At 42.8% G+C, this 18,754-nt stretch overlaps 1 protein-coding gene across 3 annotated transcripts in view; it reads right to left on the bottom strand.

Annotated features, from left to right (window-relative positions):
• The window catches only part of DppIII (dipeptidyl peptidase 3), a 91,437-nt gene that overhangs the window by 59,187 nt on the left and 13,496 nt on the right, over positions 1–18,754 (bottom strand). The window contains exons 1-4 of one of the 3 annotated variants that reach the window (XM_075695276.1): positions 10,364–10,536; positions 9,041–9,192; positions 8,071–8,190; positions 4,474–4,563 (exon numbers count right to left, since the gene is read on the bottom strand). In XM_075695276.1, coding sequence (XP_075551391.1) covers positions 4,474–4,563; positions 8,071–8,190; positions 9,041–9,187 — 357 coding nt within the window. In that variant the 5' untranslated portion in view covers positions 9,188–9,192; positions 10,364–10,536. Of the gene's footprint in view, positions 1–4,473; positions 4,564–8,070; positions 8,191–9,040; positions 9,193–10,363; positions 10,537–18,754 lie in introns of those variants that run through there. The other 2 variants (XM_075695277.1, XM_075695275.1) reach the window with 2 other exon arrangements.

Raw genomic sequence — 18,754 nt, 5'->3', positions numbered from 1 at the left:
CGTCATCGTCGTTCCTTCGTTGCCATGTCATTGGCATTGTTCCTTCGTCATCAAAGTTGTTGCTCCATCAACATCACGCAGTCCCCATCAATCCATTGGCGTCATGCCTTTAGCATTACATTGTTGTGACTCTGGTGTTGTCATTGCCTCATCCTCAATTCATAGTCATCGTGCCTCTGTCATAATGCTGTCATCATTTCCTCGTCGTCACACCACTGTCATAACGTTGATGTCATCAGGCAACCGTCGTCATTACAGCACCACACTTTTGTAATTGTGCATTGCCGTCATGCAACTGACATCATTCTGTAGTCTTGCTCTCGTTGTCAGTCGTCATGCCGCCATGGTCATGCTTCTTCCCTTCAACTAAATTCTCTTTATTTACAAGACAGTTCTGGCAGGCCACCTGAGCTAAAAGCTGTATAAGAAGCCTGACAGGGGCCCAGGTAGCAGTTACAAGGCAGATACAGCGAAGAGCATGTCAGGTACGAAAATCAGTGGCACAAAAACAAAGCAAATCACCATACAAAAAGAGCAGTGTGTGCACCACTTATAATAGCCACTTCCCAACTTTAAAAGCAAGAATATTGACACATATCTTCATGCAAAGCTCAATGTTGGAAATGTAACTGATTACTCCCAAAAATTATGTCATTGCCTGTGTAATCCACATGATGGAGTGCCACAAGTTTACGTTGAGTTAGGTGCTTCCCAGTAAAAAAGTGCCTCAACTTCATTCCGTGCTTTGCACTCGCAAATGCTTGCTAAAGAAGAGCAGCGATCCTTGCAAACACCAATGAAAGCTTCAGCTGAACCAATTACCACAGTGCATGGTATCTGAATATCTTTTTCTTGTTGCAAGAATTGGCATCACATTAGATATGTGTACACGATTCCTTCGCTTTGTACTGCTGACAAAAATATGGTGCACGTCAGATTCAGGGACACATTATATTGGAGTAAATATGGTAGGTGCAAACCTAAATACTGCTTTGCATGTCACCAACAACACAAGCCTTCTGTTCCTTCGCCCCCCCTTCTGAGTGATGCCACAGAATGATGTTCACGCTAGACGTTCATGCTATGCTACACTTGTGAGAAAAATGGCTGACAGCACAGCTCCATGTGCTCTGGACGAAAATCATTGCCTCCACTTTCTTATTAATCAACTTGTTCTTCCGTTAAAGAAATGAAAATCGCGTTTTGAAAGAACAATATACGAGTTCAAAACAGCTAAGTGTTTCTCTTTAGTTTTTCTTTGAGGACAATGTTTTCAAATGAACATGACTTCCAAGCCTTCTAAGACATTTATGATGTATGGCACAAACAGACAATGAGAAAGGACACAGCAGAACTGCTAACTAAACTATTTAGAGGCACTACATTCATCAACAACAACTAAAACATTTTGAGCATTTATAGACTGTAAGTTGGTGATGCAAGCACAAGAAACAGATAAATAAAAGTAAATAAAACACAGAAGACAATAAAAACAAGAAAGGAAGGAAAAAAATTGCGGGGTCTTTTCTTTACTGTGTTTTTTGTGCTTGCATGGCCTTCCCATTTTGCCTGTTAACTCTTTCCTATCAACAACCATTGAATGCGAGTCATCAGTGACCCATGAGCAAAACTCCCAAACACAAGGCTCCCCGTGCCCTAGAGACTTGCTAGCTACCTATAACGCAATTAATGTGGGAAACAAGTTTTCTGAATAGCTTTTTATCTTTTTTTCATGTAGAAGTGATTTTTAATGAACATTTAGAGGTGCGCACCTTGTGATGGCGACCACGGCAGGCACTACTACAGGTGAGCTCTAGCATGAACGTCACTCTAACGAATGTGCCGCGTCCTTGGACCACGAGGTTATGATCTAGATGATGAAGACCCTCAAATCCTGCAGGGACTGTCAACAGCTGTTTGGCAGCAAGTTTTGTTTTCTGCCTGTTGACGAATGACTAGGCCCTTGTAACCGATTGAGATGCCCTAGAGATCTTGGCACTGTCTCTTATTTTCAGTGTTTCTGCTGCATACGTTGTAGGTTTGCTGGCCCCAGCCCAGCAGTCTGACGTTCTGCCCAACATTTAGGGCACCTACCAAAAGGAGGCCGTTCCCACTAAGCAGAAATCCATTTTTTGTAGGTCCTCTCCCTCATGAGGGCTAGAGCACTGAATCTTTTATGCATTGTAGGCAAAGTACAAAGATATTTTGTGTATTCAAGAACATCTTCATTTTTTTCCCTTTCTACGGTCATCAGAAGAACATCGTAATAATTTGGGTACTGTCAGTAAGCTGTCGTGAATTACACTACATATGCCCTGATGTGCATTTCTGAAATTTATATCCTTGGAAAGTAAATTTCTTTAGCTTTCCACTGATACATAGAATTTTATTGTAACAGTGATAGTATGTTCAATAAAAGGAACGAGTGTGTGAATACTCGAATATTCAGTTTCGAATAGAATAGTGACTGTTCAAGTAATTCAAATCCTCAATTAAATATCTACTATTCGGTAAATTGGGTAAAAGACCCAGCTGTCATCAGTACACTGATGTGCAGATCGTTCCCACGATACGCTATCTTTATCAGTACAACGTTCATCCATGTTAACGATACTGATCGAAATGATTAATGCAACACTGACCGAGGGGATTACAAACCAGTGTGTATAGAAAGCACAAAGGCATTTGAGAAAATTGGTTCAATTATCCACTGGAAGGCACGCAGATCATATCGGAGGCGCCACTTCAATGGCTGTCAGTTTAACCCGGTTGTACACGTGACCTCGCCGCCCATCGCTAATGAACAGCACATATAAATGCAATGGCAACAAGCTTTCTGCGATGGCTTATGGTTCGTTATCACACCAGCTGGCAGCAAATTTTAGTCACAGCCCCACCATTTGTCCCCACACTGCCTAACTCACCCATTAGGTCTAATAAGAATGGTGCGTCAAGTGTTGGCGAATAAAGTTACGGTTTCACACCGAATCAATGCAAATCTGTTCAAAGCTGTCGCATGACACTCAGAGAGACAGCAAAACACTTCGCTGACGAAAGTAGTGTACAGGATGACCACTCTTCACGGCCCCCATTTTTGCCAAAACAACGTATGGCGGCTCCTCGTTCCAAACACCATTTGTAAGCACACGTCACTCTCTTTTCGTAGCTTGGAGACCTTGTCACAAGACTAGCTTCAGATTTGCATGGTGGGCTCAAAAATGTCATAAGACTAGTGTGCTGACGTCCCCACTACAGATGCCATTTACACGGACAGTAGATGGAGAGAAACGGAAGGGGGGAGGGGGGGGTTCACGCTAATTTTCCATGATACTCCCGATTTGAGAATTTATGACAGGCAGTAAACGACACTGAACCTGAGTGAAAAAGCACCCCCACTCTTTACCCCTGGTGCCGATTGCGGTGGCCCGTGGTGTGCCGATGACCATGCGAAGTGGTGCCAAGTAACATGATGCACAATCCCGGCTTTAGTCTGTCGCATAGAATGACGTTAACAAGCTAACGGTAACCTACAGAAACCACTTGCCATAACAATGAAAAAAGAAACCTCCCGTTTTCGGGAAGAAAACTGGAAAGCAACTTTCTAAGCAATACAAGATTGCCACTATTACATTGAAAGCCTCATTGGTATTCAGGACAACATAACTTCTCTATTTCTTCACCTTCAGAGGGAAAAAAAATCCCTTGATTCTATTCAACAAACATTACATCAATAAAAAAATATCTTCCAAGCCTTTACATATGCACTGAGTTATCAGCGCTGGTATATTAGTTTTACATTCCATTTAATAAACGTAGACCTTACTATACATCTTGATTTCCAAATACCGAAGTTACTGGGAGCTAGCAACTTTCTTGTTATGGAACGTAAGTAGATTTCTGGGCATATACAGCACCACATTTTCTTTTTTTTACGAAATTTGTAAGAAAAACATGGCATTATATTTTTTGATACTCGATTTAAAATTTGGCTTTTTGCTTTTTTATTCAATTCCATATTCGATTTTAAATCTGCTCTCATATTCGCGCACCTCCAATAAAAAAACCTTTCTAAAGTCTTAAAAGAAAGGGTTATTTTTTCCCCTCAGTAAGGAAAGAGTTAACGGAATGCCTTGAAATAAACAAGTTTTAGTTAGCGCTTGTTCTGCCGACTTCATTTTTAACTATCTGCTTGCACTATGTACCCTAAGCATCTACTAAATTCTCTAGTATTCTAAACTGCAGTTGAAGTCAGTATCCATCAAAACAGCAACAGGTTGATAGCAAACAATTCCTGCCATTTCTGAAAGTGCTGCAGTGACTGTGCCCCACAACTAGTACCCAAAAGTGCGAATGAGGTAAAAGTGGAATCTATACTTGAGACTGTGCTTGGAAAACTTTCTTTGCCCAGCTATAAGCACCAAGTCAAAATGGGGCCCCAAAACAAGAACAATAAATCCTAGAGGTTCCGCTTGCCTTCGCCACGCCCGGAATGAACTTGTTGTCGCCGAAGCCCTTGTAGTTTCCCATGTTGGAGTAGAATGCAGCAGAGTACACAAGCAGAGCCTGAAAGAGAAGAAGCAAATGAATGCCACAATGCAAAAGTCAATACCATATTGCATAGAGGCTTTTCTCTATGGAGGCTAATGGCTCCATGCATGCAAATAGCAGCAATGTTTTGGCTGAACTTGCATTAAAATAGAGTGGTGTCGAACAGCGGTGTAAAAAGTACAAAATACAAAATAAATTCTAAAGAAACTCTTGACCTTATTCTAAAAAAATTTCCTCATTCATTCTGTGCTCGAGGACAAGGTTCTGTGGTTGATGTGCCATACAAAGGAGTTTTCACTTCATTGACGGCACATATAAGCACCAAAAAAAATTTTAGTTTCATCTAAATATGCAAAACATGCTGAGAATAAGCATAATCAATGAAAATTAAAAAAATATTTTGCGAAATGTTTTTGCGCAATGGGGTGAGAACACTAGGCAGAAAACTGCAATTGGGCTTCACCTCAAACCACCTCTACCTTCGTTTGGAATTTGTACAGGCAGCTCTCATCATATATAGGTGAACATTTCCTTTGTTTTACATCACATGCGTGACCCCATTGTAGCTGGATGTTTTGCATTGGTCTGTCACCTCTGGCCGCATTTTCAAAAGAAAGCGAGTCGTGTGCCAAACTTCTCCTTTGTCCTGTGTTCCCGGTCTAAACCAACAAACAACGCTTACTGCCTGTAATTCAGTGTTGACCGAAGACATTTAGCCAGAAACTTCCTACTCAATATCGAAATTTGACAAGAAAAAAATATTTCACTGGTATGTTGCGTGTAGGCAACACTCATCAATAAAGGGTTACTGAGCACATAAAAAGATGCAATAAGAACAATAAAATTACACAACACAGAAATTAATTACGCAAATCTAAAAACAACATACAGAGCTAGAAACGAAGTGGAAATGTGACTTGGATGACAAATGAAAAGGGTGGCTGTTCATAAAATTTTCAGACTAGTTGTCTCTGCAGTTGTGCCCTAAATACAGTAATTCAAAGATTGATTAGCAAGATCGTGTTCATCACTTTTGGGCAGTGTGTACACAACCAGTTTTGTGTTCTGCTACGGTTTTCTGTTCTGCATTTCCTGCAGGGGTCGCTTGTGATTATGGAGCATAGGTACTGTGTAGGCGACAAACATAAACAAAACGCCTCATTAATAGCAACTACTTAGGCCTACTGGCGCAGCACAGACAATGCAAGAATGCAAGAAGAGCACGTGAAGACACAGACATGGCGTCAGCTTCCAAAAACAATATTTCAAAGTACCGCACCGTACTTGTATCTTCTGCCTTGTACATCACAGAACACACACATAAGCATAAACACTTGTACAAGTGCAACAACAAAAACAAAACAAAAGAAAATACTAAATAAGAATGCTGACTCTCACTCTCCACTCATGTGCAGAGAATCAAATTCTTGATTTGACAAGGCAAGCGAAGGTTTACAAACACACACATCAGTGACCCTGGTTATTCACTTGGCCTTTATGAGAAGACAAGTCATTGCATGTCGATTTCTGTCAGGGATCAAGGTATCTTCAATGACAGATAAACAACAAATAAAGGCTGCTGCTGGAAGCTAGTGGTATGTTTGTGTGTTCATGTACTTGTCTTGTTTACGCTACACTATTACTCCATAGAGAAAGCCAAAAGTAAGTCAGTTCCGGCCAATGATTTGTCAAACGTGTGATCAAGTTGAACGAGTGGTCAATGTACCGCTCTACAGTATGACAAGATATGACAAGACCAGCACACTGTCATGATGCTAAATGTACTATATTTCAGAAAGTCACTAAAAGCTGCTGTATCATAATAATAATAATATTTGGGGTTTTACGTGCCAAAACCACTTTCTGATTATGAGGCACGCCGTAGTGGAGGACTCCGGAAATTTTGACCACCTGGGGTTCTTTAACGTGCACCTAAAAGCTGCTGTATCAAGGCTTAGGGGCAAGAAACATCCTGGCGTTTACAAGGCGAAGACACTCCCACCATTGCTATCAACAGGTGAGGCCCGCATGTTCCCTATTTGTATCTCATTCCCACTACACTTAGCATGCAAACTTCAGTTCTCAAGCCTCATGAGTATGAGGCGTTGGCTCATGAACAATAAGTTCTAGAAGTCACCGTTTCACTTTCGCCACGACAAGCGTCTCTAGGCTTTCATTTAAATACCCCTATATGCCATAGAGCAAGATGTTAAAATTAAAATTAACGAAAGAAAAGTTCAGTACCGGTTTACCGAACTGTCTCGCTGTCTTGATACTCGGCTGACAATGGCCATCTTCGAAGGAAGACAAGGAATAAGGAACTTAGCACATTAATGTGGGCTATATGAGGTTTCCATCTGGGGTTTCTAATGAAATGTGCACCCTAAGTGTGACACACAAGCGTGTTTGCATTTCGCCTCCACTGGAATGCGGCGAGGAATGGAACCTACAACCTCAAGCTCAGCAGTTAAACGTCACACCAATGAGCACGTACAGAGCGTTCTTCACATACATACAGTAATTTAACGCTCCCAGACAGGGAGCCACAGTGACACTTGCAAATGCCGTGACCTAAAACGCACTGCTAGATATGTCACTCACCAGCGCATGCGAGTTCGGTTAATCATCCACTGCAGAAAACACAACGCCGCCGCTTAACCCTTTGAAGATTTTTGCCATACATGTACGGTGGCGGTTTTTTGTCCTGCAAGGTCTTTGCCATACGGGTATGGTTTCGACCCTCCGTTTGAAATTTCGCGCCATAATGACGATGCGTGCTCACTGGGAGGTGCTGCCCCCTCTTAGGACTTACAAGAAGTGTTCGAAATTTGTGCTACCTTCTTGGGGAGATAAAAGGAACTGATTTCTAGCTTCAGCACGTTGCGCAGACTGCGGCAACACCCCTTTTGCGGTTTCGGTTTCACCGCATGATCGCAATAGAGGCGTGCGAAACAATTTTTCTCTTTGTCGGCACTCTCTTGCAGGGGCGGTGGAAGTTGATTTCTATCTTGATTGGCGCTGCTCTTAGCTTGTTTGTCACCACCGCTCACGAGGTACTCTCGCTCTCAGTGGCAACGCGCTTTTGCGGACCCTCAAAGGGTTAAATGCGCCACACAGCAAGGCAGAGAAGAAAAAAAAAAAGTGGGACAGGGCTCACTATGGGAGGAGAAAGGGAAAAAAGACCAGTTGTGGAAATTAATCCAGACAAAGGAAGAGAATGTCTCTGTTGGTAGGGCAGCATAGTGACAGGACAATTAATTTCTTCTGTTTCCGCCAATGATTAATCAATTAAAAAATTATTTTTGTAAAACACCTCTCAGAACACATTTCACAGCTTCCATTGTATAACGAAAACTTGCAACTGGGTCTGGTGAGAGGCTTTTAAAGACTGGTGGTGACCTCTGGGGCAAATTAGTACCCCATTTTCCTATCAACGGTGAGCAATAGGTCTTCCCAGCCTAAGAAATAAGCAAAACTGACAAGTAAACACCTAATGCCTTTCACTGCACGAAGTTTGCCAACCTTGAATTCTTCCTCGTCGAAGCCGGCTTTTTCCAAAGCCACAGCCTTGAGTGAATCCAAGTCTTGCGCCCGGAACAGGCGCTCCAGCAACAGGAAGATGAGCGGGCTTTCCCGGGACGTCTGCAACAGATGCAAATAGCACATTGGCAGCCCCACCATAACTGACAAGGAACCAGAAACCTTAAATAAACTTCCTTCTTTTTCTAAATTTCATCCCAGTATGCCTTTTCCCCTTGCAGCTACAGGCTGCAGTGCAGGCACATATGCACGTGCCTGCACTTCTTGTTTCATTGACTTCTTCCAATAAATGTTACTTACATGACTGACCTACGATAATTAGTTTTAAAAAAAATTAACGAGTGCTGTACGTGTTTTTCTGGCTGCCCCAAGTGGCAGTGATGGCAACTGCAGGAGCGGAGCAAACCAGTGTAATGTATCATCATACATCCAGTTCCTGTGCACAGAAAACAGACATTGGTCTGTAGACTCACACAGTAGAGTAAATTATTTAGGGCACTCCAATACCTGCCAATGTTTCTCCAAGGCTCTAGAAGGTCGGACCTTGTAAGATCAAGAAGGGGGCTGACAGATGGAGTAGCACACTGTGGTACAAAGGTTATAAACAGGGATAAGGCGCCTCAGTAAGGTTGGCCAGTGTTTCGATAGGGGCACCTAAGGAAAGGCAGCAGCTTGCATGGCTAACATTTGGATATGAGGACTTAAGGTAGGTCTTCCTATCGAAACGTTGGCCAGCCTTTTCTTAGGTTCTTAAGACCTCTCTTGGGTCCTCCTATCGAAATGATAACCAACTTTTCTGCGGCACCTTATCCCTGTTTATAACCTTTATACCACAGTATGCCAAAAAAGTTGTGTCAGTACTAACTTAAACTGTCATGCCACATGTCTTGTAGGCTCTTCGTACAACACAAACTGGAACATAAATGATAAATGAAAGGCTGCAGTTACGCACCTGAAAGAGCACGATGAGTCCACCAAACCAGGCCGCTCTGCTGAGGTAGTGAGCATACTTCTTCTCTCGATCGCTGAGTCCCTCAAATGCAACACGGGCATCGAGCTTCAGGAATGGGGTCTCATTCGAGTACAGCTCGTCCGACATGTCTCCTACACAAAATACAATCGTTGAATGACGTTCAGTAAAATAGAACAATTTGCTAAGGTGAAAAAAAAAGAAAGGAAACAGGAACAAGGGCATCCACGTCCAACAGACAGTTTCGGCTGCCCATGCAGATGAAAAGCAGCCTGCTTGCAATGGGAAAAGTTCTTGCCGCCCTCGGATTACAAAGCAAGGTTTTCCATGAACAAAAGAACTCTCTCTCTCTTTTTATTGGGGGGGGGGGGGCTCATCGACTGCAGTTCGGAGACAATAAAAGCTTCAAATACATTTTCTCTTCCTTCCGACACGACGTGCTTATAAAATATAAAAGCAGAGCTCAATCACCAAGATTTGCAGAAGGTGCAACCTTCGCTCATTTTTTCCCTTTCGATAGCGCCTGTATTTACAGCCCGTCGGCGGCGACAGGCGAACCGATAAGACATATATCTTCGGCATTCAGCCACGTCCGAGATAAACGAAGAAACTGCCCGCTAGATGAAAGTATCGACGATTTACACACTCAAAGAAACGGAAAACAGGTCGGCCAGTGGCAGCGCACACAGGATTTCGTTATAAAACTGTCATTTTTTAAAATATTATTAAGATATCCATTTTTGTTTGCAATTCATCATTGCAGCACAGTGCATTGACTCCACTTCCCGTCGGTAACGATCGCACAAAATAATCATGAAAATGCGTATTCGGCGCCTTCAGAGATGTTGATCTGCGATTAATTCATATGCGCGCAGATATCCTCGCAAGTACGAGTTGAAACTTTTCGTAGACGTACACTGCTGTTTCCGGATCGCTAGGCGCTTGTGCCTGCGCGACAGTGAGAAAGAAAATGCAAAATCGGCGCCTTATCACCGTTTCCTGCAGCGTACTGAAGCCACGGTTCTGTTTCACCAACATCGAGCTAAACAATGGCTCCGTTTTTCACTTCTCATCAGCCGCCTCTTATTTCCAACGAAACTCTGCAAAGGTAGATCTTTTCTTCCCCTGTTATTCTCGTGTTGTTTAGCGTTAGCTTGCACTCATTTATAAACTTGCTGTTTTGATATGAGGGAGTATTTGGAGCCGCAGAGGCGCCAGTGCCAACGACCACACATGACAAGGCGCATTTTGCGTCGTCAGCCCAGTGACACGACAGGATTGGCAAACGCGCTACTTGGGGCTTACCTGCCTTGAGCTGCGCCGCTTTAGTGCAGGAAGAGATGACTAATCAATCGGGCAGTCAGTAACGAAGGCAACAATATGCCGGTACGCCGCTCCGAAATATAAATCGCCGGGCAGTGAAACCGGCAAAATATTCGCACCGTTATTTAGCGAGCACACCAGCAAGCGACCGAAGCGACGACTACCGACATAAAGCCGGTAGGCCGGTCAAAAGAAGAATAGAGAAACGAGAGAGGTTTGGGAGGTAGCGGGGTTGAGCAGTCACGGTGCGCACTCCGGTTTCAACTCTGTTCGGGAGTCACTTTTATTTCATTGTATGACCGCACTGCCAAACAGAGTTTTGTTCTACTTTTATTTTTAAAAGTCTATAAGCAGTCGGCCTAGCTGCTGCTTGAATTACCACGTCATCGGACGTCCCGTTCTGTCGCGCTCGAAGCGCGCGTTTTGGATTCCTTGGGACACGCCTTAGGAGCACCCCTCCACTTCCCAGACATGTGGATCACCCTTACCTTAATAAAATAACTAGACTTGCATTCAAGCCCCTTGGAAGAATATACGGTTACCATTATATTTTGCAAACAATCAGGAAACCACTCAGACGGTTCTGTGATTTCAACCTTATCGAAATGCTGGGCTAAAATGAGTCGACCGTGCCACATTTCATTATATTTATCATTGTTCTTGAAGGTTCTGTATAAGATATGCTGAATTAAAATAAAATTTTGGGCTTTTACAAGCCAAAACCAGGAACTGCTTAGTTACTGCGGCAGGTTGTACAAGATACAATTTGAGCTTGTGTGTTGTACACACCTCAAGAAGTTAGAGTTGGCACCAACCGTTCAGTAGAGCACATATGCTTCTATCTTACCAAAGAAGCCTATAGCAATATTGTTACATGGCTTGAGGCATTTATTTAGAAGGCTTGCATGGCGGCTAAAGCACTGGACGCCAGAGCAAAAGCAAAGTCCTCGTCTTCCTTCTCTTCCACAGCTCCTTTCCTTTGTCTTTGTGTGTATGAATGTGCCATTACAATATGGCAACAAAGGTTAATTTAGCTCTTGCACTTTTCCGACAATATACTACATGCTCAAAACATATATATATATATATGTTGTGTTGGTACACACCTTTTACACTAGCTGTGTGTGTGTGGACCAAACAAATAACTGTGACTGCTGATGTAATGCAGCTGTGTAGCAATGCAGTATGCGTTCATTACAGCTCATTACACCAAAATCGTTGGGTTCAGAAAATATCAATAATATACAGGTGTTGCACAGCACAGTTTTGATCACAATTGAGCCTCATTGGGATCGAATTTCACGGTTGCGATTGGCTTCTTTGCACAAGCTGGAGAAGGGAGCCAATTGCAATCAAGGGTTTCAATCCAGATCGGGCTTGGTCATGATCAAAAGTGGCCGTGCGGCACTGGTATAACAGTGGTTCCCTATTATGACCCCTTAAACAAATGTATTCGTAGCTGCAAAAAGTCAATTCCTCTCTAAAGAAAAAAAAAAGATTACATTTTCTTACACCTCTCATTAGACATTACTGGCATTTAAGCACTGCATGTGGTATAATGCCACTACAATGTTTCTTTCAGTCTTGTCAATAACCTCTCAAGCCACACAAGACATCTTTCATCTTTCCTAGTCTCTTATGTGCTTAATGTGCACCATCATCATCATCAGCCTATTTTTGCACACTGCAGGATGAAGGCCTCTCCTTGCGACCTCCAATTACCCCTGTCCTGCGTCAACTGATTCCAGCTAGCGCCTGCAAATTTGCTAATTTCATCACCCCACCTACCTCGTCTTCCGACGTCCTCGAGCGCGCTTCCCTTCTTTTGGCACCCATTCTGTAACCCTAATGGTCCACCAGTTATCTAACCTACTCATTACATGACCTGCCCAGCTCCATTTCTTTCTCTTAATGTCAATTAGTATATCGGCTATCCCTGTTTGCTCTTTGATCCACATCGCTCTCTTCCTGTCTCTTAACATTATGCCTAACATTCTTTGTTCCATCACTCTTTGCACGGTCGATCCTTAATTTGTTTTCGAGCTTCTTTGTCAGATTCCAAGTTTATGCCCCATATGTCAGCACTGGTAAAATGCACTGATTGTACACTTTTACTTTTTATGATAATGGTAACTTATAGTCAGGAGCTGACAATGTCTGCCGAATGCACTCCAACCCATTTTTGTTCTTCTGTAGGTTTCCTTCTCATGATCAAGGCCTCCTGCGGAGAACTGACCTATGTATACATACTCTTTCACAGGCTCTAGAAGCTGACTGGCGTTTCTGAACTCTTGTTCCCTTGCCCAGCTATTGATCATTATTTTTATCTTCTGCATAGTAATCACCAACCCCACCCTTATACTCTCTCTGGTCCTCAATCATTTGTTGTAACTTTTCCCCAGTGCTGCTGCACAGGTCAATTTCATTTGCAAATCTAAGGTTGCCAAAATATTAGCAGTTGATCCTTACTCCTAAGCCTTCTTCCAAGCAGTGAATAGCGCTAGAGAGACTGTCTCTCCTTGTCTGACCCCTTTCTTTACAGATACCTTCCTACTTTTCTTGTGGACAATGGTAGCTGTGGAATCTTTGTAGATACTTTCCACGATATTTACGTAAGCGTCCTGCACTCCTTGATTACATAATGCCTCTATGACTGCTGGTATCTCGACCGAATCAAATGCCTTTTTGTAATCTATGAAAGCCATATAGAGGTGCTGCTTGTGCTCAGCAGATTTCTTGATTACCTGACTGACGACATAGATGTGATCAATTGTAGAGTATCCCTTCCTGAAGCCAGCCTGCTCTCTTGGTTGACTCAAATGTAGCCCTTATTTTATAGGAGATTATTTTGGTGAATACCTTACAATACTGAAAGTAAGCTAATGGGCCTATAATTTTTAAATTCTTTAACGTCTCCTTTTTTGTGGATTAGTATAATGCTGGTACTCCTCCCGTTCTCTGGAACCCTTAAAGTCGTGAGATATTTCATATAAAGGGCCGCAAGTTTTTCAAGCATGATATCTCCTTCATCTTTGATCAAGTAGATTGCTATCCCATCTTCTCCTGCCACTTTTCTCTTGGTCATGTCTTGCAATGCCTTTTTAACTTCGTCGCTAGTTATAGAGGGAGCCTCTGTATCCTGATCATTACTACTTCAAATGGCGGTAGTGTGGCTACTCTGGGTATACTGTACAGGTCAGTATAAAATTCTTCCACTGCTTTTACTACATTTTCGAAACTGCTGATGATATTACCCAGCTTATCTTTCAGAGCATACATCTTGGCTTGTCCTGTGCCAAGTTTTCTTTTCACTGATTTCATGCTGCTTGCATGTTTTACTGCTTCCTCAGTCTTATATTATAATTTCGAATATCCCTTATTTTCTCTTTGTTGATGAGTTTTGACAGTTCTGCGAATTCTATCTGATCTCTTGAGTTGGACACTTTCATTCTTTGTCGTTTCTTTATTAGGTCCTTTGTTACTTGGGAGAGCTTGCCTACTGTTTGCCTTGATGCCTTACCTCCCACTTCAATTGCTGCTTCTGAAGCCAGCCTAGTTATGGTTTCATTCATTGTATCTATGTCATCTTCATCTCTCTGTTCTAAGGCTGCATATTTGTTTGCAAGCACCAGCCTGAATTTATCTGCTTTTACCCTTACTGCGTCTGGGTTGGCCTTTTTCTTCTTGACCAATTTTACCCTTTCCCTCTTCAAATTGAGGTGAATCCTAGCCCTCACTAACCTGTGATCACTGTACCTTTACCCTACCTAACACTTCTACATCCTGCACTATGCTGGGATTGGCAGAAAGTATGAAACCAATTTCATTTCTTGTTTCACCATCAGAACTTTTGCAGGTACACTTTTTGCTCCAATGCTTCTTGAAGAAGGTGTTTATTATTCACAGCTTATTCCTTTCTGCAAATTCTACCGTCTCTCCTCGAGTGTTTCTTGAATCCATGCCGTAGTTGCCAATTGCTTGTTCACCAGCCTGCTTTATTACCATTTCTGCACTGAAGTCGCCCATGACTACAGTACACCGAGTTTGCGCTTTTCTCATAGCTAATTCAACATCTTCATAAAACTGTTCTATTTTCTCATCATTGTGACTGGAGGTCGGAGCGTAGGTTTGTACTAACTTTATTCTATACCTCCTATTCAGCTTTATTACGACTACTGCTACCCTCGCATTAATGCTGTAGAATTTGTCGTTGTTGCCCGCTATGTCATTATGGATTAGGAATCCTACTCCGAACAGCTTCTTATCTGGTAGTCCTCTATAGAAGAGGACATGGTCATTTGCCAGCACTGTATAAACTTCACCAGTTCTTTTAGCCTCACTAAGGCCAATGATATCCCAAACTATGTCTGATAGTTCCTCAAAGAGTCCTGCTAGGCCAGCTTCACTTGAGAGGGTTCGGGTTTTAAACGTTGCGAGGGTCAGTTTCCACTGGCGGCCTATCTGGGTCCAGAGATTCTTAGCACCCTCTGCTGCGTTACAGGTCTGACTGCCACCTTGGTCAGGTGCTTCACAGCTGCTGGGGACGGGCCATTGGGTAATTGAATGAGTCATTTGGGAAGGAATGGCCGAATACTGCACCAGGGAGGCCAATTCCTGTTCCGGTAAGGGAGTGTCCTGTTGAAGGAGTGTCCTGTTCAAGCTCAGAGGGTCTTCCTAATTTGGTTGTACCTGGATTAGTATAGCCCCACTTGCTCTTGGCATTTTTGCCAGTGTCAGGCGCCACTCCAAGCCTCGAGATGGAGTTAATGTGCATAAAATTACACTAATAGCTAAAGTCCAATAACTTTCACTTGCGGTCTTGCTCACCTGATGATCACCTGTCTGGTCTTTGGCGGCAATAGATGTAGCAAAGGTTTTTGCAGTACATACATGAAATCACCAGAAAACACACCACTTGCTAGAGCTTCACTGTCGAGCCCCCCGGGTCTGGGTCCTTATTTTGTAGCTGTCCTCTGAATTCGTGGCTTGTGTCCATCATGCGGGACAGGCCAAGACATTCCAAAAAGATGCCGTGATATTTTTTGACAATAGTGCAGGTTCAGAAACCAAATCATTACTCCACTTAATGGTCACTGACTGCAAACCATACCTGCAGGTCAGGCACAAGCTTGACCCTTACCACTGCAAAAGCAAGGTCATCATGAACATAGTCTTGAAGGATTGTGCTCCATTCCTGGCTACATTTTATCTGCACTAGTTTGTTCTTTCTTATCTGTTTAACTTCAGTACAATATTCAATTGCAATTGGATTTTTTCTGTCAACATCACGCAGAAAGAGCAAGAAAGGAAGTGTAGCTGATCAGCAGCTGACATGGAGTGTTAGGACCATTACCATCTTCTAAGCATTTTCCTTTTGCTGTGTTGTGCAGAACCTGTTTAGATTTATTATTATTGTTTTAATATAATCAAATGCGGAGATCCCAAACAGAGGCCTAGTGAGCAGACTGGTATACTGATCTGCTCGGTGGGCCTATGTTTAAGATCTTAGCATTTGATTATATTAAAGCAATGACAATGAATATAAATAGGTTCTGCATGACACGGCAACAGGAAAATGCTTAGAAGACAGTATTGGTTCTACATGAGCAGTACGTCAAACATACATCTTAGATGCCACTTTGATGGAACACTCTTCGACATCTCACAAATTCACAATGCATGGCAAATTCTTTACAAATTTTGGCCCTGTGTATGTCATTTACAGAGCTAATGAGGCATGCAGGAAGATGGCGATGAGTTTTCTGTATTAATTAAGCAATTCTTGGCCATTGATGCCATCTTTGGATGGTTGCTCTAAACTCGCAACAAAAAGGAATTGCACAGTTTTTAAGAAATGGTTGTGAGCAGAACGTTCCAATCAGGGCAAGAAACTGAGTGTGCAATCAAGAGGAGTCGTTATACACTTTCTTACACTAAAGCTGAAAACTTCTATGTTTATTCTGTTGCAATCCTGCTTAAGCTTATTGCCCATTACGTAAACAACATGTTTGCACATTGCAAACTTGCATTAGGATCTCCCTTCTTGCCTGAAATGGATACACTAAACACTGGGCAGTGCTACGCCCACGTACAAGTCACGGCCTTCATACACTGGCCTACTGCCTTCCTCGAACACTCAACAAATACAAGCTGATTAAAGCCTATGCCATTTAGCATCTAAAAATGCCACTGCAAATATCTTCGTGAGCCTACTTGTCTTTTGGGTCACATGAAAGGCACTTTATCACCATTCCAAGGCAACATTTCTACTCTCACTGTATGTGCTTCCTTTTTTTTCTTTAATACATATATGTAATGACTATGTTGCCTCGTTGGTGCCTGTAGTTCGTGGGTAGATGGGGCTTGTGAAGCTGCCGTAATAACGCTTTTGTTCTGCCATCCCCACCACTTAGGTGCATCAGTGTATTTATATGTTAAATCTATTTTTTTATGTCATATAATCCTTTTCTCAAACACTACATTCTATTCCTCTAATCTAATAAACAGTGTTTTCTTTGGGATCCTTAGCAAAGGTGACAACTAAAAGCAAATTAGTGGACTTTAGCATGAAACAGGCAACTGCAAAGGAATGGACAAATAAAAGAGAAGGCACTGTGTAACGGCTGTTCGAAAGCAAGAGCGCACACGCACATACAGGCACATGTGTTCATATTTGCCCACAGGAGCAACATGCTGACAATCAAAATTACTTTTGCTTATGCATAGTTTCCATTTGTGTGTCTGTTTCTTTAAGATTGTCTGTTTTGAGCTGAAGCCTATGACAATTTATTATGATGCACAAACTAACACAGTAACATGTTTTTCTGAAGTTATGATTTAGAATGTCGTAGATGAGAGCTGGCACAAATGCCATCTTCTAGCTGTTGCAGCGAAACTATGATAAACTACAACAAAAACTCCGCCACTCCTGTGCAATCAACAGTACGATCTGCCGGTGCAGAACAATGCCCGTCATGCTCCGCCGCTAATAACACCGAGCTTTTCATTGGCACGACTTTCAGATTGCGTGGTGCCGCACCCTGTCATTTCACACGTACATGCAGGCCATGCTATCAGAAGAATGGCATCTTTCTCTGCCACTTTCACACCACCACCTGATCAGCGATGAGATTCCTTCACTTTTGCTTCTGCCAGAGGCCCTGCTTAGTTAAAGACACTTGAATCTGGCAGCGATCGTGTTTACTGTTACACGGGTAGACACAAAAAAAGTGACGGAGTTTTTGAAAAGCTCAAGAAAAGGGCAAGTGGCCTTTCGAGCAACACTGCGAGGTTCAAGCGACATGCACAGGAATAATATTGGGCTCAGGTGTTCATGAAAGTATAGTGACTGAGCAAGTTTAGTTATCACATTGAAAAGGTGTTGGAGGGTCACTTTTAATTACATTCGCTTGCCGTTCTAAACGAGGAGAGTTAGCCGACTTGGAAGAGCCAGAAGCACACGCATCACCATAGCCGAAATGGGTGGCATTCACATAAGGGAAATGTGCCGACGAAGTAGTCCTTCGGAAATTTCATGTTTCACATCCAGAATATTTGAGGGTATGTGTGGCACCAGCAACTTTACCTTCGTATTTTTGCATTTTATGTGGTTTTACGAGACAAAACCACAATGTGATTACGAGGTGTGCCGTAGTGGAGGACTCCAGATTAATTTTGGTCACCCAGGGTTCCCATGCGCCTAAATCTAAGTACATGGGCATTTTTTCATTTCGTCCCATCAAAATGCGGCCACTGTGACTGGGATTTGATCCCGTGACCTTGTGCTTGGCTGCACAGCAACAAAGCAGGTGAACATTGCCTTCTGTGTGGTTTTTATATGGTGCGTTTGAAGCAGTTGAAGCAGCAATGTAGTAGCAAACCTGGATGGGATGCAGCAAACCTGGCTGTATATTTCGTTGGGGATACTTTCACTTTCGCAAGATTTTGCCTGACTAGAGCTGGATGTGAGAGCATTTTTGGCACAGTGCCGAATTCGCGGCCCTAGCATAGTGCTAGGAACGCTGTTGCTCGTAGACGGTGATGCATCCGGTGCTATAGTCATGTTAAATCTTGAGAAAGTGAAAGCACTCCCAAAAGTGATAATCTGAGACTAGCGCCCCTGGAATATAATTTCGAGGCAAGGAGCGATTTTTATTTCCAGCCTGCGGCTGGGAAAGGGGATGGGAGCACCATACCATTTGTTGCCTTGGTATGTCATTCATGTCAAGGCAACAAATGAAAATGTCTTGCGGCTAAAAGCAATCCAACACTCCCTATGCCAACTTCTTCTCTTGTGCAAGTCATTCTGCTCGCCCTGCTGCAAGCCGGAACGCAAACAAAATGAAATAGGAAGCAGGCTGACGTGCACTGGTC

Source organism: Dermacentor variabilis, chromosome 6 (genome assembly GCF_050947875.1).
Source record: "Dermacentor variabilis isolate Ectoservices chromosome 6, ASM5094787v1, whole genome shotgun sequence".
Classification (NCBI taxonomy): Eukaryota; Metazoa; Arthropoda; class Arachnida; order Ixodida; family Ixodidae; genus Dermacentor; species Dermacentor variabilis.
The sequence above is the reverse complement of the archived record's forward strand: the minus strand, read 5'-3'. Positions and strand labels throughout refer to the sequence as shown.